Below are 23,747 nucleotides of genomic sequence, written 5' to 3' on the forward strand. Positions count from 1 at the left end.
CCCTCCCTTCCTCTCTCTCTCTAAAAATAAATAAATAAATAAATAAATAAATTTTTAAAGAAAAGCTGGGAGGATTCCCACTGCTGCTCTCTCCATGGTGATGCCAGATACAAGGCTTTGAGGGCCCAGAAAAAGGTGGCCTGAGTTTCATCCCCCTCCACCACCACCAGGCAGCTGATGGGGAGGGTGGGCAGATGAGGATGTTCTGTAGCAGCTGGGTGGTGCTCAGTGAATGGAGTGGAGGATTACTGATGATCACTCAAGTTGGGAAGGAAAAGGAAGTTTGGACAATGCACAGGGGTAGGGGGCAGGTTATCCCTAGCACTGCCTAGTAGGTCTCCTGAGGGGAGCGCCCATGTCTGTGCCCTGCCACCCTAACATGGTCGCGGACGCACCGCAGGTGCACAGCACTACGTCCATGGAGGAACCAGCAGGACAGTTTGTCTCTTCCTAAGGTCCCTGAAGAATGGTCATTTCCACAGTGAAGCCAAGGGGTGTAGGAGTCTGCCTCTCCCACCGCCACCCCGGGCCCTCCTGGGAGCGTGAACAGAGACCCAGGTACTCACGCCCACCCCCTACCCTCTTCAGGACACCCCGTCCAGTTCTCCAGGCATTCTTCACACAACAAATATTTATTGAGTGCCTGCCTGCTTGCTCCAAGTGGGACACTGGGCTAGACCCTGAGGTTACATAAATGAACAACAGTCCCTGACCACAAGGAGCTCACAGTCTAGTTGGGGAGGCAGACACAAATGAACAGGAAAGTGGAGTGCAAGTCAGCACTCCCACAGACGTGGTGGTGTGCCACGGGAGTCCAGGCGAGTGGGGAGTGATCAGTTCTGGGGAAGACAAGGTGGGGCAGGGGCCTTCGTAGAAGTGGTGGAGTCTGAATAGGGTTCTAGGGGATGCATAGGAGTTCTCCAGTCAACGGCGGGGAAAGCTTCCAGGTTTATGGAACAGTGTGAGCCCGCCAGGAGAGGTATGAAGGACACAGGGCTCTGTGGGGCACGGCGTCGACGAGGCTGGAAGAGTCCCAAGGCCAACTGGGAATGGTCCGCCTTTTCTACTCTGGCCTGCTCCAGCCCCTGCTCTGGGGAGTCAGGGAAGGGGACTTGCCCAAGAACTAACTACAGGGGCTTTTGGGTGGGCTTCCCCACCCAAGTTCAAGAAGAGAAGCAAACGTCTGTGTCCCTGGACAGCAGTGTGGCCTGGCCAGTCGGGGGCTGGCTTCAGCCATCTTTGGGCAGGAAGCCTGGGCATGCCTTTGTGTGCTCTTGTTTATGTTTTTTCTGGTCGTCAGCTGTTTCCTAGGGAAGTTCTCTGTCAAAGCTCCAAGTCGGACTTGGCTGATCCCAAGGAAGAGGAGATTTATCTGCACTTGGGTGAGGAAACCAGAGTGTTCCAGAGGCAGGACCGGGGTACTGGGCAGGAGCCAAGGCAATTCTGGCCAGCCTCCGTGGCCCCTGTCCCCAGCCATTTCTGCAGCCCCTAACCCGTCCTGCCTCCCTCCCCCACGCCAAAGGCAGTTGGGGCAGCTCTGAGAGCAAGCCCCAAATATTCTCTCATCCTGCCGAGGCTAGTCCCCACCCACCAGGGGAAGCTGCCTTGGGGGCTGCCACTCGCCTTCCCTCTCAGGGCTCCTCCACAGTGAAGGCAGAGTTGCTGGCCCCTGCCAAGCTGGGTGGAGCTGGGCAGGGGCCCAGGGAGGCATAGGCAGGTGGAGGGGCGCTCAGGGTTCCGGAAGCATCAGAGCTTGGCAGGGATGAGCTGGGGGAGCAGGGACAGGGGCGAAAACGGGAAGGGAGGGAGGAAGCTGGAGTGGAGGCCACCTCCTGGGCACCTCTGGCCCCTCGGCCTGGAGACCAGTATCGGCTTCTGAACCTCCGGAGCAGCATGAGGAATGTAATGACCATGAGGTCGAAGATGAACTCGGCCATCTCCACCACAGACAGCACCGAGGAGCCGAACCACAGGCTCCACTGGCTGCCCAGGTTGGACAGGAGGGTGACCATCTGGGAAGGAGAAAGGCACACTGACCACCGGGGTACAGGAGCCCCACCCCTCCTCACCTGAGGCCTCTGGCCACTCCGCTCAGCCTCTCAGTGGTCCCCCTGGACCCCTTCTGTCCAAGTCATACCCAACCTCACACACCCTTCCTTCCCTCTACCCCAAGAGACTTCGTCCCCCAGCCAAGCGCCCCTTCTTCCAACCCTCTCGCCCTCGCCCTCACTCCTTGCCCCTTTCCCCGGGCCCTACCTTCAAGGCCCAGACACTCTGGCCCCCCAGAGGCACCACCGTGTTTTCCCTGACAGCTGCCCACTTAAGCCCCACCCCCCAGATAAATCACAGGCTCACTGAGGCAGCACGTACAGTGACAGAAGGAGACTCAGAATTGGTTTTGTAGTTCAGCTCCTTGAAGAAGATATTGAGTTTGGCAACTCCATTTCTTTGGCATGGGGGAGAGGATGGGAAGAAACGGCAGAGTGTTAACTTCTCCGACACTCACAAACGCCCTCCACCAATCAACTGTATCGGTTTTCTTTCCAGATCTGTTTTCCCGCCCAAGGATTCCTTCCCTGGGGCTGCGGCCAGGGCAGGACTGACCTTTTGTTTTTGATAGTGTAGTTGTTCTGCAAGGAGAGCATCCGGAAGACCCAGTCCTGGGAAAGAATTGGGGTGTCAAGGGCATCACTTTATACTCTCCAGACTGTAGGGCTGTTCAAACACACCCACACACATACACCCTGAGAAGACCACAGTGTCACACACACGTCCCCTTTTGTTCCCTTTCCCCACTTTACCTGGGATGTCACCGAGGGCCATCGCGAGTAACCCGCAGAGAGCTTGTAGCTGGTCACGCTGGGAGCGGAGAAAGGCACTCAGTGATGGAGGCGGGGCTTTCCCACGCAAAGGCTCAGCTAAGCCTTCTACCCAGGCAAGCAGCCAGCTGCCCGCCAACCAGGGCTCCAGGGGAAGGGGACACTCACCTGCACGGCTTCCGGCACTTGCTGAAACAGCCCAGGCGATCGGAGGAGAAGGCGTCCTGGAGCTTGTAGTAGCAGTAGCCTGTGGGCACAGAGAGGCATCATTTTCCTGGAGCACCTCAACCTTCCCCACCCCACAGCTGAGAGGTCTCTCAAGCTCCCTGGGGCCCTCTTCACCAGAGTATTAAATAGATCACGGTGATGTCTACCGTGTGGTTGCACCAAAAACTTTCAGAAATTAAGCCAACCTAGGGGTGGGGAGGGGAAAGGATACACCTATGTAAAGATGTGTCAAATTTGGACAAAAATTAAAAAGTCAAAAAGAAAAACAGGAATAACTGTAAAATATTGAGATTAAACCACCATGAGATAACACTTCATACCCTTAGGATGGCAACAATTGAAAAAAAAGACAATAGCAAGCGTGGCTGTAGAGAAACTGGAACCTCCCAGATCGCAGCTGAGAATGTAAGATGGTGTGGCCACCCGGGAGAGCAGTCTGGCAGTTCCTCAAAATTTTAAACACAGAGCTATGGTCTGACCCAGAAATTCCACTCCTAGGTATATGCCCAGGAGACTTCAAAACCTACATTCACACAAAAACTTGTACACAGATATTCACAGACACAACAGTCAAGAGTGGTGGAAAACCCAAATGCCCCTCAATTGATGAAGGGATACACGAAGGTGATATTTCCATACAGTGGAACATTATTCAGGCATAAAGAGGAATGAAGTTCTTACACACGCTACAAGGTGGATGAACCCTGAAAACCACAAAGGACCATATGTCATATGACCCCATTTGTATGAAATGGGGGGAACAGGCAAATATAGAGACAGAAAGGAGACTAGTGCTTGGCTGAGGGTGGGAGGGGGGTAGGGGGTAGGGGGTGGGCATGGGAGAGGGACAAGGGGATGGTAGGTCCAGGGAATGGGGAACTTGACAAGTGCTAATGGGTACAAAGTTTCTGTTTGGAGTGATAAAATGTTCCAAATGTAATGTTCTAAAATCCATGAGGCCATTGTGGTACAACCCCAGGACTATACGAAAACCTAAACTATACTGAGATTGAACTGAACACTTGAAATGGGTTGAATTATCTCAATAAGGCTGTTTAAAAAAAAAAAAAAGAACAAGAGGCCTATAGATTCACTCTCTGCCCCATTTGCCAAGGTCTAAGTAAGGTCATTCTGTTCTCCTGCTACCCTCCGTCACCCACTCCGGGAGTCCTCCTTCATTCCCGACCCAAACTCCTCAGCCAGCCAGGTCTGGGGGTCTCCAGTGAGCAGGGCTGGGACGCAGCGGGGCCCTCTTCTCGGAGGGGTGAGCGGTCCTTGGGAAACAGCACACTGAGTTTTCAGCCTAGTTCCTCTCTCTCATCCCCACAGCTTCTCAACAATCAGTATTTTTTTTTTCTCTCAGGGTTCTTCCTCAAACTGACAACCACTTAGAAATCATCATTTGGGGGCAGAGGGAGCAGTGGTCAGGGAGTCACGCCCGGGCTTCCTGGGACGTCACACCTCGCCTTTGGGTGTCAGCTTGTTTATCTGACAGGAGAAAGGAGAAGGTGAGGCCAGAGGGCCTCCGCGTTTCCCTGCAGCTCTGATGCACTATGATCTTCTAAGTTCAGAGAAACAGGAAGGGAGGCCACAGACTGCAAAAGTACAGGCAGGGGAGAGGGCTGTGTCGAGCAGACCCAGGGAAGGAAGAAGGAGGAAAGATCAGCACAGGCAGAGCCCAGACAGAGGCTCGTCCCCTGAGAGGTGTGAAGGCTTGTGTCCCCCAGCGATGGGAGCCACCCACCCCCTGGGGGCGGGGGGAGCTGGTCCCGGGGAACCAGGAGGAAGAGACTCCCAGGACTAGTCAGCTGGGACACTTAAGGGCATGTGCACCAGGAAGGCCACCCTTCTGTTTTCCATAGTTTCTTATTTAGGATTTTCTCTCTCCCAGCTTCCTGGCGCACAGCTTCCCTGCTGAATAACCCAGCTGGGGTGGAAAGAAAAAGGGGTTTGTCTACTCCTAGACCAGGATAAGGATAAGGAGGACACTCCAGGGCTCTCCAGAGTTTTTTGATTGTGTCCTCCCGAAGGTAAAAACTTCTTAAATAAGCAACTCTAATATATGTATTTGGTTTATAAAGTGTATACTGGCTACTATTGAATTGATACATTGTATACATTATAAAACAGACATGACTGGAAGGTGTAAGGAAATGACAGAGACACATTTAACTTCTAGTATTTTCTCCTTGCAGGCAGCGAGTTATCCCACACCTGGCCCAGGGCCTTGAGGAGTGAGACCAGGAGGCTGTAGGCAGTGCGTGCGCTGAAACCTCAGCAGGCCTGGTACAGAACAGGGAGGTTTGCCTCACGTGCTCTTCCTTCCTTATGCTGCGGGTTATTTTTAAATGGGGCCATTCCTTTACAGACATACAGAAGTCAAAACAGAAAGAGAGAAACTGTGAGGCAAGAACAGAGATAGTGAGGGGAAATTGCAGCGAGGCGAGTCCAAGGACTGGAAAACAAGAGACAGAGAAAATGAATCAGGGCCATGGGAGCTGGAAGCGGCCCCACAGACAGAGGGCGCTGAGAGGAGAGGGCTCCCGGGGGAGTCCTGGGTCCCTGGGGGAGTCCTGGGTCCCCGGGGGCAGGCCAGGGGTGCCCTCCTGGACTCTCACCCCAGGAAGCATGCTTCCTATAGTCACAGTACTCCACATTGTCAGGCCGTGGATAGAAGATGTAGGCACAGCCACACTCCTTGACCATGCTCTCCTGGAAGCAAGAGTGAATGCACACCTGGAGGAAAGGAGAGGGGAGGGGAAGGGGGTTCAGGCTTGATCTCCCCCACGACAGCCCAGAAGAGGCAGGGAAGGGAAGGACAAACAATTCTCTGCACTGTACCTCCATCCCTCTTTCCACTGGTCCCCTCACTCCTTCACTCACACACACACACACACACACACACACACACACACACAAACACACTCACTCCGATTTTGACTGACCAACAGTGCAGGCCTAGGAAATGGTTGCCATAGAAACACACTGGCCTCACCTGCTGTGTGTACTTGGAATTATAAAGGTTCTTGACTTGGACGTCACTGCCATTTTTGGTGCAGTCGCCATAGTCGCCCCCAAGTCTGTCCAGAGCTTCCTGTGAACGCACACATACCAAGACGGCAGAGGTCAGAGGCCAGAGAAAGTGGCCCAGGTCTCTTCCTGAATTCTCTGTCTTCCCTCGGTCTCAGGTTGCATCTCCTACCCTGCCAGCCTCTCCTGTCTGCCTCCCCACTTCCAAACATGCTCGCAGTGTCCCCCAGTGTCCATCTCAGTGCTGCCTTCAAGGACACTGGGCTCACAGCATCCCCTGGAATCCTAAGCATGTCCTGAACCCCTTCTCTGTACTCTCATCCAAGGTCCACTCCTCTGGTCCCCACCTTCTGATGTCCACTCTGCCAGCTCCCTGCCCCCCCCTAATTCCTGCTCCTGTAGACCCCCACATGCTCAAGGGCCAGACTGCATGATCCCCGTCCTAAGCCTTCTGGCTGTCCGGTCCGTCTCCCATACCCTCTTCCTTGCCCCTCATCAATCTAGTGCTCTCCTCCCAGGCCTCCCAAGCAGCATTCTTGCCTTCCTCATGCTGATGGAGGTCTCTATCCCAGGCCGCAAGTTAAAGCCACCGTCATCCATGAAGGCAGGCTCGCCCTGCCCATGCACCATTACCCTGGCCCCAGTCACTGTGGACAGCAGCGGGATGAAGTCATTCTGCTCTGTGCGCAGAGTCAGGGACAGACCTGGAACACGTAGAGGGAGCAGAGTGGGAGGAACATCTTGGAAAAGCATTAGGAGATGGAAACCCACCCTCCCTCCCTGCCCAGTTCCTAATGCTCCACGTAGAGCAAAACAGGAAGACCGACAAATGGATGTGGCAACAACCCCTGAGCTGGATTCTGGGGGCAGGCTGGAAGGACTGGGACAGGATTCCTGTCACACCTGGAGTGGACAATGTGGTTCCCATAGTGGAGAAAGAACAGTGAGGACTCCTTCCGGGACTGATAGGCACGCTACGCTGGGGCTCAGAGGTGCAGGGCATCTCTAGGATACGAGCTCAAGGTGGGTAAATGTGGGCAGGTGGGGCAATAGGAAGGGCTAAGGCAGAGGTCAGGGGCTGAGGGTATGGGGAGTTGCTCACCATTGTTGATCCCGGGCATAGAAGACATCCAGAGGTTAGAGTTGTTCTCGCTGTTGAAAGTGTAGCAGTTTCCATATATCGGGTGGTGGAAGTGAGAGTAATTCCTATTTGGGAGCAAGAGAGAGAAAAGGGTCATAGGGGAAAGTGTAAGAGGTCAGGGAGTTTCAGCACCCTTCGTTCCTTGATCACCTACTATGTGCTAACCAACAGCCTGCAAAGGCATCATTCCATCACGAAAGAGGAAGCTAGAGCACACACAGCAATGACAAACTCGGGGCTCAATCTCAAGTCATCCACCTTCCAGTCCAGGTTCCTCCCAGCAGGCCACCTGACCTAACGGGCCTTGTGACCTCCCTTAGGTCACTGTGTTGCATTATGAGGACTCGTGCAGTGCCCCTTGTTTCTCACATTTCGCCATGTGGATTGTGATCTCTTTGAGGGTTGGAGCCACATCCCATTCATCTCTGTATCATCTCTGGGTTAACTGCATAGCTCTTGGCACACAGGAGACAGTAAATAGTTGTTAATGAATGAATGAAAGAAATGGAAGGGAACAGGGTTAGAGGCGAGAGTAAGATGTGTGGTGAGCATGGTGCTGAGAGGAGGAAGATTAGATTCTAGGACAGAAATGAGTAAGGTTCTGGTTGCATGGCTCTGAGAAAGTCATTTTTTCTAAGCTTATTCTCCTTACCTGTAAAGTAAGGAGACTGGAACTAAATGATCTGGCATATTCCATTGTCCTTGGAGAACAAAGATGCAGAGGTGGGAAATATTGGTGCACATTCTGGGAAGTGCTAGAAAGACAACATTGCCAGAGCAAAGGCTGGATTCAGGCAGGGACCGAAGAGGAAGCAATGAAAGTAAGGAGAGGACATCCCAAAGGGCCTGGAGTCCTGCTCAGTGGGAGAGGGGACAGGTACTGTGTGATGGATGCAGACCAGGGACTCTATGCAGCAAGCAGCTCTAGGGCAGGTGGAGCAACATGGATAGATCTTAAAAAGAGAGCTTAGTAAAAACAAAAAAGCCACAAGAGGTAAAATGAAATATATAACAAACACTATATTACATACACGTTTTGCAGAAACAGATACAAAGAGATACACACTAAGGACAGTATAAGAATATATGAGAGGCAGTATGACGTGATGGTGAAGAGCAGACTCCAGAACTAAAATACTTGGGTTTGATTCCTAACAAGCATTAGCTGTGGGACCAAAGAAGTCACTGTACCTCTCTGTATTGCAATTTCCTTCTCTGCAAAATGGGAATACTAATACTACTTGCCTCACAGGGGTCTGTGAGGGTCAAATGACATTTAGAACAGTGCTTAGCACATAGTAAGAGCTCTGTACGTTTACTATTAAGATTACAGGGATTCACTAAGATGGCTAAAGTAAAAAGGACAGACCATAACAAACGGACAATGTAAAGAATTCAGAACCCTCATACGCTGCAGGTGGGAATGAAAAATGGCACAGCCGCTTGGAAACAGCCTGGCAGTTCCTCAGCATGTTAAATGTAGAGTTACCTTGTGACCCAACAATTCCACTTCTAGGTATATACCTAGGAGAAATAAAACCATATCTGTACAAAAACTTGTACAGGAATATTCATAGCAGCATTATTGACACTAGCCAAAAAATGAGAAGGACCTAAAAGTCCATCAACTGAGGAACAGATAAACAAAACGTGGTAGATCCATATAATGGAATATTATTCGGCCACAGAAAGGAATGAAGTACTGACACACGCTGCAACGTGGATGCACCTTGAAGACACTGCGCTAAGTGAAAGCAGCCAGATGCAAAAGCACACATACTATATGCTACATGTATAGGAAATGTCCCCAGCAGGAAAACCTATAGAGACAGAAAGTAGACTAATGATTCCCAGGGCTTGGAGGAGGGGAGGGACTAGGAAGCGACTGCTGATGGATACAGGGTTTCTTTCTGGAGTGAGGAAAATGTCCTTAAATTAGTGGTAATGAATGTACAATTCTGTAAATATACAAAAAAAAAAACATTGAATAGTATATATTAAAAGGATGAGTTTTACAGTATATAAATTATATCTCAATACATTTGATTTTAAAGGAAAGATTATAGAGAGAAGAGGAAATGGTGTTGGACATAAGGGAAAAGAGTTGGGTAGGAAAGACATGATAAAGAGCTTCAACTTGATTCTGAAGGCCATGAGACATGTTGAAGGGTATTAAACACAACTAATTGGAACAGTTAAGTACAGTGACATGAAGTAAGAACAGTGAAGTATGAAGCTTCCTGTGATTACAGAATGAAGAGAGGATTTTGAGGCAGAAAGACAACTTGGGGTGGCGGGAGAGGGGGGATGAAGTAATAACCCAGGTGAGAAATCATGAGGCTCTGAGATAAGGAAGTGACCTAAGCATCAAGACTGAGATGAACACGGACTGTCCATTGATAGGAGGTAGGAGCACAGGGCAGGCAGAATGGAAGGATCAGTGGGAAGGTGACAGAGACTTGGTGGCGAGTGTGAGCTGACCCGGGTTCAGGTGTTGTTACTGTCTCACTTCCCAGCTGGTAGATCCTGTCCTTAAACAAACACAAAGAATAGGGAACAAAATTGTGTGCCGGGCAGAGTGTGTGTGCCAGGTGGAGGGTGGAGGCAGAAGCAGGTGACACTTGGCCCTGCTGCCATTAAGCATCAACATGGGAGGGAAGGGCTCCCTGTAGAGTGGACAGGCTGCCTCGACTCCCTTCCTCAGCCAGGCAGAGGCAGGGAGATGGCACCTGAAAATCAAGGAGCAGAATCAGGGAGGGGATGGAAGGGCCAGAGGCTACAGAAGGAAACCTCCCTTACTCTTAGCCTCTCCCAGCCCTCAGAGAGCTGGCAGCTGCCATGACCTCTTTGCAAGGACATTGTAACAGGAATCGTAACAGAAAGAATACCTGGCAGGAAGAACCCTTAAGCTAGGACTGACCTGGTGGCCTAGGACAAGTCACTTCTCCTGTTTGAATACAGAGTAATAAAACCCTTCAATCTTCGCAGTTTACAAAATACCCTCAAATTTGTCATCTCATGAACTAGGAGATGAATGTTATCACCATCTTCATCACTGGAGTAAAAGTGTCAAAAGGTCATATATTTTTTAAAAAGGTTTTATTTATTTATTTTTAGAGTGGGGAAGGGAGGGAGAAAGGGAAAGAAACATCAGTGTGTGGTTGCCTCTTGAGCTCCCCCTACTGGGGACCAGGCCTGCAACCCAGGCATGAGCCCTGACTGGGAATTGAACTGGCAACCCTTTCGTTCACAGGCTGGTGCTCAGTCCACTGAGCCACACCAGCAAGGGCAGAGCATATTTTCTTTGATGTATCCCAGATGCATAGACCAGTGACTAGCACATAGCCTAGACAGTCAAAAACATTTGTTGAATGAACTTGAATAAATCTCATTTTCAGCCCATTTACAAAGAAAGAAAAAGTCTCTGAAGAGTGATTTGAAATGCCCAGAATTACCCAGCCAGGAGGTAACAGAGCCAGAGCAAGAACTCAGATTTAATCCCTCACTCAATCCATGCTATTTCCACCCCACTACTGCCCGCCTCATCTGAGAAAGTGGAGCATGGAACCAGATGACCTTCCAGGCACTTTTGAGTTTGATCCTAGTGAGAAACAGGCCTTAGACAGACAGGGAACCATGCTTCCAGCCCTTGGTTTCTCAAAGCTGGACCTCAACCCTAACCTTCCCAGGGCAGCCATATGAGACTATCTCAGTCAGACCTAGCCTTGCAGGGAGCAGCAGATGTCCTGCAGAATCATCCATGGGGCAGAGGTCTAGACCTGAGCTCCATGTGTCCCCTTCTCTGTGCAAGCATTTATTTAGTCAACAAGCATTTCCAGGGTGCCTCTCCTGCTGGGCCTCAGGCTGGCTCTGAGAAGGAGACCCCGTGGGGAGCCCAAACCCAGGCAGGACACACTCACGCCTGGCTGCAGGTGGCCTGGTTGAAGCGGCAGCTAAAGATGAAGTTGCCCAGCTTATTGTCCTCCTCCAGGGATGGGAAGGTGTTTGGCAGTCGCGACAGAATGTTGATGTAGTGGAAGCGGTACCACTCCCTCACGGCATCCACCCCGGATGAGTAGGTCTGATAGAAGCAGTCGGATTTGTTCTGGTTGCACTGCACACAGGGACCAGAACGTCAGAGGGCCAACGGCAGGCGGCAGGGCAGGGTTCAAGATCAAGGAATGAGTGGTCTGAGGTCCTGAGGATGCATAGGCAGGGGTGGGGAGCCGGAAGTTGACCAGATCAGAAGACACAGAGAAGCAGAAGCCGGATGCAGAGTGGACCAGGAGGGCATGGGATTAAGGAAGTGGGAGGCTGAGGAGACCATCAGCTCTCATTTCTACAGTCTCTGCGGGAGGGTGGAGCAAGGATTCTTCTCATTGCACTGATGGGAAGACTGAGGAGGGACCAAGAGGTCTGTCCCAGCAACAGAGCCGCAGCGAGAACTCTTGGTCTCCTGGGAGTACGGCCCACTCTCACCAAACAGGGCTTCTCTTCTTCCCTCTGGTGCTCTCCCACTTCCACTTACTCCCTTTTTTAATTAAAATAACAACCAGGTCTCCCTCTTCACTGTCTCCTTACTCTCTGCCTTAGGCTTGCAGGACCCAGGTTCCCCATCACACTGCAGATTCCCAATTGTGTCCCACCAGCAGGAACTGCGACTCAGAAAGGTGCCTTCTCCGCAGATTTGACTCCTGGCCACTTAACCACTTCCCCAGAAGCCTCCAGAGGGGAGAGACCCCCACAAGCTGACGCACAGAGAGCTGTTATTTCATTTTATTTTTCAAACTGTAGCAATTAATTAATTAATCAAGCCAGCAAGCGGATGAGGCCCCGCCTCAGAAGTGGGCAGCGCAGCGGGGTAGGGGGCGGGGAGCAGGTTCAGGAAAGAGAGAGGGGTCCAGGGCGTGGGCGGAACCGGAAAGGCCGGGGCTGCGCCCCTCGGGCCAGTGGGCGGGGCCTTACCAGCTTGAAGCCGATCTTCCAGTCCTTCCAGTTCACTTGCGGGTTGTTGTCCTGCATGCTCGAGGCGGCGTTGCTGCGGGCTCTGCGGGCCGCAGGGGGCGACGCCGGGTCGTGCAGGCGTTGCAAAGGATGCAACAGGGGCCCCCGGAGGTCGCGGAGGTCGCGACGGCCGCGGGGGTGGGTCCCGGTGGTGTTGAACTTGTATTTGTACAAGTCGTAGAGCGTCTGTTCGGTGATGCGGTCCAGTTCCTCCAGCTCCCCTTTAATTTGCGTGTACCTGGAAGGGTGGATGGGGAAAGGGTCAGACTAGGGGGCAGCCCCGCGCGAATGCCTGGCCCCTGTGGGCCTCAGTTTTCCCGTTGGAAACTGGTGAGGCAGGAGGGGCTGTGTGTAGGGGGAGACAGGTGTGCTCTTGGGGGTTAGTGGAGGCGACAGTGAGCCCCAGCGGTGACGGCATTTATTGCGTGCTGTGGCCTGTTTGTCGAAAGGGAGAGGCAGGAGGCGTCTGTCAGTCAGGCGCTCCCCTCCCACTCGCCCTTGCCTAGACGGGAACCCGGAACTTGTGTGCCCTTTCCCAAGGCGGAGAAGGGGTGGCCTTGACCTGGGCCCATACACTCCCACGGACCTGCGGTGGACCCGCAGTGCGCAAGTCATCCCGCTCTGATCTCCTCAGGGGAGCGTGGCCTTTGGGCCTGTCTGCCACCGACACCTTCTAAAGCAGGGGTTCTCATCCGCACTTCTACCGTGGAACTTAAAAAAAAAAAAAAAATACCAATACAGCACACTACCCTCCCCCCAACCAGGATTCCATTTTAATGAGTTCTGGGTGGGGCCCAAACTCTCTAAGTTAAACACTGTCTAGTATCATCACATTCCGACTTCTCAATACCGGTCCACTTACAATCTCTATCATGAAATTCCACAGTAGCAGGGCCGTGAGGATAGAACCCACCAAAACAAAACACACACACACGTAAACGTACACACAGGCACACAACCCAGAACTAATTAATAAACAAGGTTACAGGATGCAATCACAATATACAGAAATTAATTGTATTTATACACACTAGCAACAAAAATTGGGAAATGAAATCACAGAACATTATATTAAATAACAAACAACATCAAAAACTAGGAATAAACTTACAAAAGATGTGCAAGACTGCTAAACTGAAAATCTTGCTGAGTGAGATCAAAGACCAAAATAAATGGAGAGCTATAGATGGTTATGGATCAAAAACTCAGTGGTGCTAAGGTGTCTCCCAAATTGATCTTTAGATTCAACACAATTTCTATCAAAACTTCAACAAACATTGTTTTAAAGAAATTGACAAGTTGGTTCTAAGATTTATACAGAAATGGAAAGAATTTAGAATGCCCAAAACAATTTTAGAAAAGAAGAGCAAAGTTGGAGTACTTACTCTACCTGACTTTACGACTTTCTATAAAACCACAGTAATCAAAACAGTATCATACTTAAGAATAGACAATAGATCAATAGAACAGAATTAAGTCCAGAAATAAACTCACACATATATGATCAACTGATTTTTTACCAAAGCACCAATTCAATTCAATGAGCAAAATAATTTTTTAACAGATGGTACTGGAACAATTTGGAAACTGTACCAGAAAAAAAAAATGAACTTCAACCTCCACCTCAGTCCATACACAAAAATTAAGTCAAGAAGGATCATAGACCTAAACATAAAATTCAGAACCATAAAGACACAAAAAGAAAACCTAGAGTATAGCTTCATGACCTTCAGGTAGGCAAAACTTTTTTGGAATAAATATCTAAGGAAGAACTCCTCCTGAATATATAAAGACATCTTACAAATAAAGAGACAAATCATGTTTAAAATGAACCCCACAAAATAAATAAATGGTCATACCACGTGAAAACTTGCTCAACATAATTAGTCCTCAGGGAAATGCAAATTAAAACCATAATGAGATACAATTTAACAGGCATTGGAAAGGCTAAAACTAAAAGACTGCCAACATCAAATGTTGATGAGAATGTGGAGCAGTGGAATTGCTGCTGGAGGGAGTCTAAAATGGTACAACTGATTGGAGGACCCCTTGGTGGTTACTTATAAAGTTACACATGAATCTACCTTATGACCCAGTAATTTCTCTTCTGGATATTTTACCCAATTTCCACTCATAGCTATTTACCCAAGAGCAATGAAAACAGAAGGACTTGTACATGAGTGTTCATAACATTTTTATGTATAATAGCCAAATGCTTTAAATACCACTAATGTCCATGAATACCACTCAGCAGAAAAAAGAGAGAGAAACTGATAAGGCGAAAAACATGGGAGAACTTCAGACACATTAAGTTGAGCAAAATAAGCCAGACACACAAACAAGAAAATTCACATTGTTACACCATGTATATGAAGTCTAAGAACAGATCAAACTAGCTAATGGGATGAAAGTCAGAAAATGAATGTGGAGAGGGAAAAGAATTGATTGCAAAGGGACACCAGGTAATGGAAATGTCCAATATCTAAATTATCAAACCTCACTGACCACCTAAGAGCTGTGCATTTTATCATATGTAAGTTATGCCCCAAAGAAGTCAAACACCAAGGCAGGACTCCACTCACCAGAGGTTCAGTTTTCAGGTTTAATGGGAAGGGGTGGAATCCAAATAAGTTTTTTTGTTTGTTTGTTTGTTTTTTTACAAGAGCCCCAGGGGGTCCTACTGCACCACTATGAACACTGTCTAGTCCACATCCTCACAGGCCTCCTCCCCTTGGCTCCACCTCTCCCTCCCTCACAAAGGTCTAGCTGGCTGGGCCTCAGGCAGCAGCTCCAGCTGCCCCTCATCCTCTCATAGCAGAAAAGGTCGCTCAGGTGGAAGGTGTGTGTTTGATATGCTGAGAGATTTCTTTGTTACTGGTAATTAAAAGAATGGCTAGAATAGCTAGTATTTACTGAGCACTTACTATAGCCAGACATTGTGATATTAGAATGTGCATTATTTAATTTAACCTTCAGTGTAATTCAGCATACTAATAGCCATCGCTATTGCTATTCCCTCTTACAGGTAAAAATCCGGAGGCAGGTGACTTGTTCAAGGCCATGCAATCAGGAAGCAGGTCAGAAAGCACTCTAAACCACCACAATACCCCCCACCATGTCTCTGCTAGCTCTGGCTATTTTAGGAAGTTGGCAAGGTGCCCCAGAAAGAACACCAGAGTTAGTTGGCTGGATCTGGGTCCTGGTGTTCTGGTCGAACACTTTCTAGCTGTGTGATGTTGGTAGGTAGACTTTCTGAATCCAACCTATTTTCTCATCTGTAAAATGGGCCCAACACTAGATCTGCCTGTGCATGAAGCTCTCAGAGGGTTAAATGAGAAAATAGTGACACAAAGTGAAGAGGCCACCAAATATCAGGAAGACACAGACAGGACCCTGAAGCCCAAGAAACTGAAGTATCTTTCTCATAACCACATTGTAAGAATTTGGGTGCCCCAACTTGGCTGGAGTTATCTCCACAACATGAGCTACCACATCTCCAGCCGGGCCTCCCTTTTCACCTGCCCCCACTCCATCCTGGGCTGTCTCATGTCCCTCTGTGCCCCTCTTCTGCCTCCTACACCTCCCTCACTCTCCTCACCAGCTCCAAGGGGTCTATGGCTTCTCTAGCCACATCTCTCTTCCCCATTGAGCCCCAGGCTGTCCCTATGCCAGGCTCTCCCTTCAGTGGCCTTTCTCATATTCAGCTCCCCCCTGCTTCTTCCAGAGAGGCCTTTGGTGATCACCCCCTCGACTCCCACCTGTGACAAAGCCCCCAGAAGAGGCCAGGCTCCATACAGAATGCCATCACTCCCCCAACGTCTACTTCTCTCCCCTGTTTTGGCTTGAGGCAGAAAGAAGTATTCCCATGTCACCCCTTCAATGAAGAAACCTCTCCTGCCCTTTCAGCTGACACCTGGAGCTAAAAAACTGCCCATGAGTAAAACCCACTGACTATATCAGATCATGTCCCACAAGCAGGAGGACTCTGGCAAACAGGAGGTCAGGGCCGAGAGGGCAGAATGCTGACAAGGGGGCTTCAGCAAGACAGTGCAGCCCTTCTAACCTTGACCTCCTACCCAGGTCACGATCACTACCTTCACTCTCATCTGCTGTGGCAGGAAGCCCTGTATTGGGGGTGGGCGGAGTGAACACTTGCACAGTTCGATCAGGCAGGCAGTACTATCTCCGTTTTATTGTTGAGGGAACAGGCCCATCAACTTGGCAATTTCCTCCACGGTCACTCGGCGAGGAGGTACCAGAAACAAGATGTGAACCCAGGCTTTTCCAACTCCACGGCCCCAACTTTCTTCACCATTCTGCCTCTGGGCTCAGAAACACATGAGATTGGGCAACAAAACCTTTTCCCGCTGCTGCCCACCTCCCCTCCAGCCCATTTTCTCTGATAAGGACAGACTGGCAGGGTTGGGGACACTGGGAAACTCGGGGACTGATACCCTGTTCTCCATCTGTGTCTCCTCCTCCTTTCTCCCTCTTTCCCCTGGGTGGCCTCCTCGCACAGGAGAGCCCATGCCACCAGGCAGCCTTGGGATTTGCCCAAACCCTCATCCCACACACCCACCCACCAGAAGGCCCCTGGGTGAGCGTCCTCAGCCAGCATTCTGGACATACTCAACAGAGCTGGCCGCTGGAAACTCACCAGCTTCCTCCCCTGCCAGTGTGTATCTGGGGACTTAACCCACTCCCTCCCTCCTCCAAGGACCACCTGGAAGTCTTGACTTCCCTTTCTTTGGCCCCTTCCCCAGCTCCATTCTCCTCCACATCTCAGCACCGATAACCAGTCTCCCAGACTGGGAGACACGCTCCCTCCACAGCGGCCCCTCTAGAGTGGGTTGCGATCTCTCAGATCACATGTGGAAGTCAGCCCTGGCTGTGACATTTTAAGAGCAATAGATGTTCATAAACCAATGACTATTCAAAAGACAGAAGGTCAGGGTGGTAAGAGCTATAGACATCATTTTATCCAGGGAAAGACACAGGAACTAAGTTCTAATCATCATCTCAGGCTCATAGTCTTGCCTCTTGTTAGACAGTTAATCTTGGAGAAGTGACTTATCCTCTGTGCCTCTGTTTTGTCATCTATAAAATGGGAGTATTAATAGTACCTGCTGCATTGGGTTGGCAAGAGGGTGAAACGAGTGCAAAAAACACCTGCCTGGCAGGGTAGGTACTGTACAGCTGCTGCTATTGTTTTTATTTTCATTACTGTTATTATTACTGTGACTGGAGGAGAAAAAGCCTTGGAAACACGGGAGCCCTGCCTGCCACTCATCTACCGTGAGACTCTGGTCTTAACAAAAGTGGAGCCCAAGACCAGATTCCAGTTCTGACCCCTCCACTTACCAGCTGGGTGATCTTGGCAAAGCCTTTGGGCTCTCGCAGCCTCCACTTTCTCATCTGACTCTGGGGTGATATTTCCCTCCTTATCTAACAAGCTGGTTATGAGGATCAGAATACGATAGCGAACCTCGCAAGGTGCAACACAGTTACTGCCCTCCTGGGCACACCACGTGGCTAGCCATGAGCTGGAGGAGGAGAGGTCTTTAGGGTGGCTTCAAAGAGACAGAACCAGGACCAGAGGGTGGACACTATCATGAGGTCAACTGCAGCTTTAACGAAGGAAGAACTTTCTACTGGCGGTCTCCCCAGAGGTAGTGAGGTTCCTGGCACAAAAAGGAGTTCATTGCTGCGGGGACAGTGGGAGGAGTCAGCTCTAAGGGTCTGGGTTTCCTGTCCCTGCTGGGCCTGCCACCTCAAAGCCTGGTTTCCAGATCCTGCACAAAGCTCAGGGTCGCCCCACCAGGGTTACTGACCAGAAGAACTAGCTCAGATCCCTCCCCTCCCTCCCTGCCGCTTCTCACTTGGGGAAGCTGCCCCTGTCCTCACCCCATCCTGCTGCCATGCCTCCTGCTCTGCCGTCTCTGGGAAGGAAGATTCCATTGCCTCCGTCGTTGTTAAGAACCTCAAGTCCTTCCATAGGTCAATCCTAAATCCTTCCCAGAACTGGATGAAAATTATGTTCTTGGGCTGTTTTCTGTAGCTGTGAATATGACTGGCCGTCTCTCTTGGGCGAACAAAGCCCTCTGTTGGCCAGAAAGAAAGGGACAGTGGCTGACCCTTCATACTGGATTCTTAGAACTTCCTTGCTTAGTGTGGTGGGTCTTTAGCCTTTATCCCTGAAGTTACAGAGCAGCCAGCCCAGAACCCTGCACCTTCTCCTTCCTCCCCCTGGGCTGGCCCCGCCCAGCTGCCAGTAATGGGCATCCCTGGTCTGACTTTGCCTCATTCCAGTTATTTCGACCACTGACGTCCACCTCCTCTCTGCTTCCCCTGTAGGAGTCATTCATCTCACTTCTGCCTCCGGCACCCGCCACCAGCATGATTCACACCTGGGTCACTACCCACCAGGCTGCACTAACCTGCAACCTACCCCTGCCTCTCTCCCTGAACAGAGACCAACAGCCCTGGACCCCTCCCTCCTGTACTCCTGACAAATATCCCCTCCTGTTACCGCTGCTCTTCCCCAGGAGCTCTCACCAGCCTCCCCCCAACACTGGCACCTCTGCCTGGCCCCACCTTAAAGCACAATGGGAGAAAGGGCTTTGAAATCAAACACACTTGGCGTGTTACTCAGCTGCTTGATCTGGGAGGCACCGGCTTCCGGGGATGGGAGGTTGTTTTTTCACCCCAAGGTAACCACCTGCTACCTGTGTGAACTTGGGCAAGTAACTTAACCTCTCTGAGCCTCAGTTTCCTCATCTATAAAGTGGGGGTAAACTGGTACCTACTTCAGAGGTCTGTTGTGAGGATTAGGTAATCTCATTAATGTAGAATTTGTCTGGCACATAACAAGACTATCTAAGTTTAGCTATTGATGCTGCTGTTGGTTTATTTGCTGTGTGACCTTACTCAATTATTTCACCTCCATTTCCTCACCTGCAATTTGGAAATAAAAAAGCCCACCTCCATGGACTTGTCAGGATTCAATGAGATAGTGCTTATAAAGCACTCAGAGCAGGGTCGATCTCATAGTAGGTGTTCGATAACCTTCCCCTACACTAAGGCGCTTTCCCTGACTCCCCTCCCTTCCTGGGCACCCTCCACTAAGTGCCGCCCGCAGCCTGTCCTGCAGGAGCGATTCTTCCTATGCGGATGCCGGTCTCCTAGCCTTCGGGCACCTGGAGGCAGGCACTCTGGTTTCCACCCTCTGCGGCTTTTTCCTGGACTGTCCAGGGCCTGCACCCAGGGAACCTTTGAAAAGGCGCAGGCCTCGACAGATTCACGCCTGCCCTCTCCATTTCTCACCCACACCTTTCAACCGCAGCGTGTGTTGAACATCTACTACCCTGCCTGTTGTCCCTCCTGCCTGCCAGCCCTTCCCTCCCTGCTGGCTCAGGGTGGCTCAGTGTCCCTCCTCTCCACTAAGGCCAGAGAGGAGGAGGGGTGGGGAAAGTGGGGGAGAGATTAGGGCAGGAGAGCTACAGGGGTCCAGGGAGAAGAGGAGCAAAGCCAGGGACCACCCAGGGAAGAGAAGGGAGGCGGAAGGGAGGAATAAAAGAGAACCAGGAAATGAGACGGAAACACCTTGTAGGAAACTTCATTTTTTCCACATCCCGTGTCTTTGGTATTAAGAGGAGGCAGAGGTTTACAATCAGGCAAGCAGAGGGTAAGTCACAGCTCAGCCTCTAGATCTGTGACCTTGTGACTTGTCTCTTTTGCCTCAGTTTGCTCACATGCAAAATGGGACATTAATAGACCTACTTGGGAGGTCTGTCGAAAGAATGAAAATAGAGGCCTGTAGGCGTGTAAATGGTCCCTTACCCTGGACATTATATGCAGGCTATCAGTGCGACGGCCTGGCCATTTTTTCTCTACAGGACAGGACATCCGACACTTCCTAGCCCAAGACACATCTTTGGACACAAGAGAATATAAGGGGGACCTACACCCCTAATATGTGACCAATCCCAATCCTCCACTGCACGCATACCCGACATGTTTGCTCACCCACACACACACTCACACAATCGCGGATGCATACACTCATAAATCTTACACTTCTTGAAAACAGAGGCTGTACGTCACACAATATTTTATTGTAATTAGCACAGTGTGCTGCAGGCATTTGTTTACATGCCAAGCTCTTCTGTCTTACTTTTTCTCCCCTAGTACCTGGGAAATCACCTGGCCTTCAGTGAAGACCGTATGAACTATTAATACGCCCATCTGCCAGGTGCCTAGCACTGTGTCTTGCTTGCAGCTAGGGGTTCTCATGGTGTCGCATGACCGAGTGACCACAAGTACAAGGGAGAGACAAACACCTAGCCCCATCCTCCTTTCTTCTCTATAGTTTAACACCCGCTCTGGCTTCAGGACCAAAAGTTGGCAGAGCACTGGTGAAACCCAAAACTTCAGGACACACTCGAGCACTTGGAAGTGAGGCTCCTGGGCAGGTGAACTGTGCAGCCCAGCAAGGATCACCTCCCCATTTTTACCCGGGTCTTTGGGGGGCCGGCTGGACAAGGGAAGAGGGGAACAGCTACCCCCTCCCATTCTCCTTCTGGTCCTGTAACCCTCCACCCCTAGCCTCAAGGCCCCCCATGGCTTTGCCACCGTCCCTCATTTTGCTTTCTCCAAAAAAAAAAAAACCCTTCTAACCCAAGGCTGACATAGCAGGGTCTAGTGCCTACCAGCTGCCACCACCCACCACCACAGCACCTGAGATAGGTTCTTCTCTGGAGAAGAAGGCTCTGTTCTTTGCTCTCCTCTCACTCTGGGAAAAGGCGGGGATGAACTCCACCCTGCCCTTTAGGAAGTGACCAGTTGACCTCATCAGCACCCGCTCCCACTTGTGGGAGGAAGGGAGGAGAAAGACACTGTTGGTCCAACAACCACACTCTGGGTAAGCCATGGGCACTGGGAGGGCTCCACCGGACTGTGCTACCAGCCCACAGAGTGGGGAACTCCCAATGTGGCCCGAAGGAAGGCCTGCCTTGGGACAGCATTGCCTTCCACCCCTAGGTCTGAGGCTCTGCCTGCGCAGCGGCACCTCCACCTCCACACCCTCTGTGCCACCCTTCCAGGCACCGGAAAGTGGCGGAGGGCCCAACTGACCTGTAGGGATTGAGGGTGCAGACGGTCACAGCAGGGAAGACAAGCTTGTCAGAGTTGATGTTGATGTTGAGGCTGACGGGGTAGCTAAAATACTCTTCGAACAGCAGGGCGAACTGCCAGTACATCATGACGAAGGTGCAGAGCCAGAGCACGGCCCAGAAGGCCGTCTTCATGCGGTTGTGCTGGGAGCACACCAGGCGGATGGCGCCGTGGATGGTGGTGTTGTTGCAGAAGAACTGGAAGAGGTCTCGATAGGAGCGGTGGAACTCGATCAGGGCCTCCTCCTCCTCCGTGGGCTGCTGGGGCCCCTCGGGTTCGGAATCCGGCCCTGGCTCCTCACACTTGTCTTCTTTCATGAGCCCTTGAGTGGGTTGTGGAGGGTGAGGGTGAGGGTCAGGGTCAGGGCAGAGCTCTGGGCTGCAAGTGCCCTCGCCCATCAGTCTGACCCCGGAGAGAGGCTGCTCCAGGCCATGCCCACATCCCACCCTGAGCTCACTTTCTCCCACGCCGCCCTCCCTCCACCTGCCCAGGAGCCAGCTGACCTGCTGGAGTCAGGACCAGAGCTGGGGCTGGGCTTCCCTGGAGTGGCCTCTCCTCTGCTTCTCTGATAAGGTCACCTTTTGGTTTCAGTCCCAGCACCTCCCTTTTTGCCTCCACAGCCATCAGCCTCTGCTTAGTAGTCAGTCTCGTTCTTGGTATCCCTGTGTCTTGGCGCGCTCTCCCTCTCCCTCCACCCTTCCTCCCTCTCTCTCTCTGCCTTCTGCTTCTTTCTCTTGGGCCTCTTTCTGGACACTCTTCTTCCTTGCCTGGCCCCTCTGTGTGCCAGGCTGCCTGATCCTGCCTCTCTTCTTCTTCTTCCCCACTTTTCTCTTCTCAGTCTGGGCTGTCTCCTCCACTCTCAGGCCCTCGTCCTGGGCTGTGTCTTGACTCCCTCAGCCCCAGGGACTACAGGGCTCCAGAAGTCCTGGCTGCCACCTGCTCCCTACTCCCAAGTTGTGGCTGGACTGGGACTGGTTCCTTTCTAGTTGAATCTGGCAGCTGAACCCCTCCTCCCCCTCACCTGACAGGTGCGGAGGCTGGCCGGGGAGCCCGCCCGCCAGCCAGGGGTGGAAGCAACAGAAGCCTCATTAGCATCTCAATTAAAGGTGAGCAGGGTAGGGGGAGGGTCAGAGGAGGAGTCTGAGCTGAAAGTTCCCCGAAAGGAGGAGGGCTCCTGAGGACAGGTGACCTGGGAGTTCTGGGACTGGAGAGGATGGCAGGAGAGCCCCAAGAAGAGTCAGGGCTGGGGGAGTGACAGGAAGCTGACAGGCAAGGAACCTGGGAAACAGAATGGCAGGTGAGAGCCAGAGAGCTTGAGCAGGGAGAAGGATCCTGAACACAAAGCCAGGAGGGCAAAACAAGGAAAAAGGACAAGCCAGGATGAGTGAGACTAAGGTGGGGAGACCAGGAGAACAGGAAAGGCAGAAAAAGGGAGATAGCTGGAGGAGGACAGAATGAAGGCCTGGGAGGGTGAACAGAGGAGAGAATGAAGGGAAGGGGAAGAGGAGGGGGCCAGCCCCAAAGGGACTGTCCCCTCCCCTACAGGACAGCAAGCAGAGGGAGCCCCACGTGGGCTTCCAGGAGGAGCTAGGTGCCCTCCGTGGAAGGGCAGGGCAAGGGCACCCACAGGTCAGCCTCACCCCACAGGTCATGGAGAGGATTTTAGCGGGAGTACCTCCTGATACTCAGCACGAAGCACCCTTCGGTCTCTCCCTCCTGATTTCATCCTCTTCCTTTCTGACACGTCAACATAACCCCCCACCTTGTCCAGGTCAGGGAGGGGCCCAGGTGAAGCTGGGGGCTAGGCGGGGCCCTAGGACATTCTGTTCTTTTTTACACCATTGGCTGCCAGGCCAGGAATGTGGTGTAATGTCCCCAGTTGTGGTCACGGGGTTGCAGGAATGTGGGCACTGAGAGGCAGGCAGGGGACGGGCAGGGGCACTTAGGCACAGACCGGGAGCCCAGGGACAGCAGGCACCGAGGGGGCAGGGGGGGATATGGGCAGCACTGGGTGTCAGGGAGGAAGAGGGCAGGCAGGCCCAAGTCTGCACCAGTCCTGGAAGGAAGGAAAAACTCATTGGTAGGGACTTTGCCTCCAAAGTCTCTTCCCCAAACTTAATCCAGCATAAAGAGTGAAGGACCAAGCGGTGAGCAAGCAGAAAGGGAAGGGTCTGAGAACCAGGCCCCAAAACAGGGTCCACACAGCTCAGGCCCCTTGTGACAGCCAGAGGCTGGACACTTGCAGACCCTCAGCAGGCAGGCCAGAGTGGCCTCCTCAGAGGAGCAGGCACAGGTGTCCCTACAATGAGCCCAGCATAGGCACACTGATATAGACTGATAGAAGGAGAGAGTAA

The 23,747-nt window shown here is 51.5% G+C and overlaps 1 protein-coding gene across 4 annotated transcripts; it reads right to left on the reverse strand.

Moving 5' to 3' along the window:
• Positions 1 to 616: 616 nt before the first annotated feature.
• Positions 617 to 23,167, reverse strand: SCNN1A (sodium channel epithelial 1 subunit alpha). 4 transcript variants are annotated; one of them, XM_045826405.1, is made up of 14 exons: positions 22,415 to 22,503; positions 21,897 to 21,958; positions 21,355 to 21,715; positions 12,184 to 12,460; positions 11,139 to 11,332; positions 7,180 to 7,283; positions 6,618 to 6,781; positions 6,043 to 6,141; positions 5,666 to 5,783; positions 2,988 to 3,066; positions 2,802 to 2,859; positions 2,605 to 2,660; positions 2,371 to 2,446; positions 617 to 2,012 (listed from the first exon to the last, which is right to left on the reverse strand). In XM_045826405.1, the coding sequence occupies exons 1-14, from the start codon at positions 22,486 to 22,488 to the stop codon at positions 1,632 to 1,634; spliced, it is 2,103 nt and encodes a 700-aa protein (XP_045682361.1). In that variant the 5' UTR covers positions 22,489 to 22,503; the 3' UTR covers positions 617 to 1,631. The 4 variants fall into 4 exon arrangements, with proteins under 4 accessions (XP_045682361.1, XP_045682359.1, XP_045682360.1 ...); XM_045826403.1 differs by lacking the exons at positions 21,897 to 21,958; positions 22,415 to 22,503 and adding an exon at positions 23,069 to 23,167; XM_045826404.1 differs by lacking the exon at positions 21,897 to 21,958 and having other exon boundaries at positions 22,415 to 22,477.
• Between the last annotated feature and the right edge of the window lie 580 nt (positions 23,168 to 23,747).

Source organism: Phyllostomus hastatus, unplaced genomic scaffold, assembly GCF_019186645.2.
Source record: "Phyllostomus hastatus isolate PE091 unplaced genomic scaffold, TTU_PhHast_1.1 phas_scaffold_755, whole genome shotgun sequence".
NCBI lineage: Eukaryota > Metazoa > Chordata > Mammalia > Chiroptera > Phyllostomidae > Phyllostomus > Phyllostomus hastatus.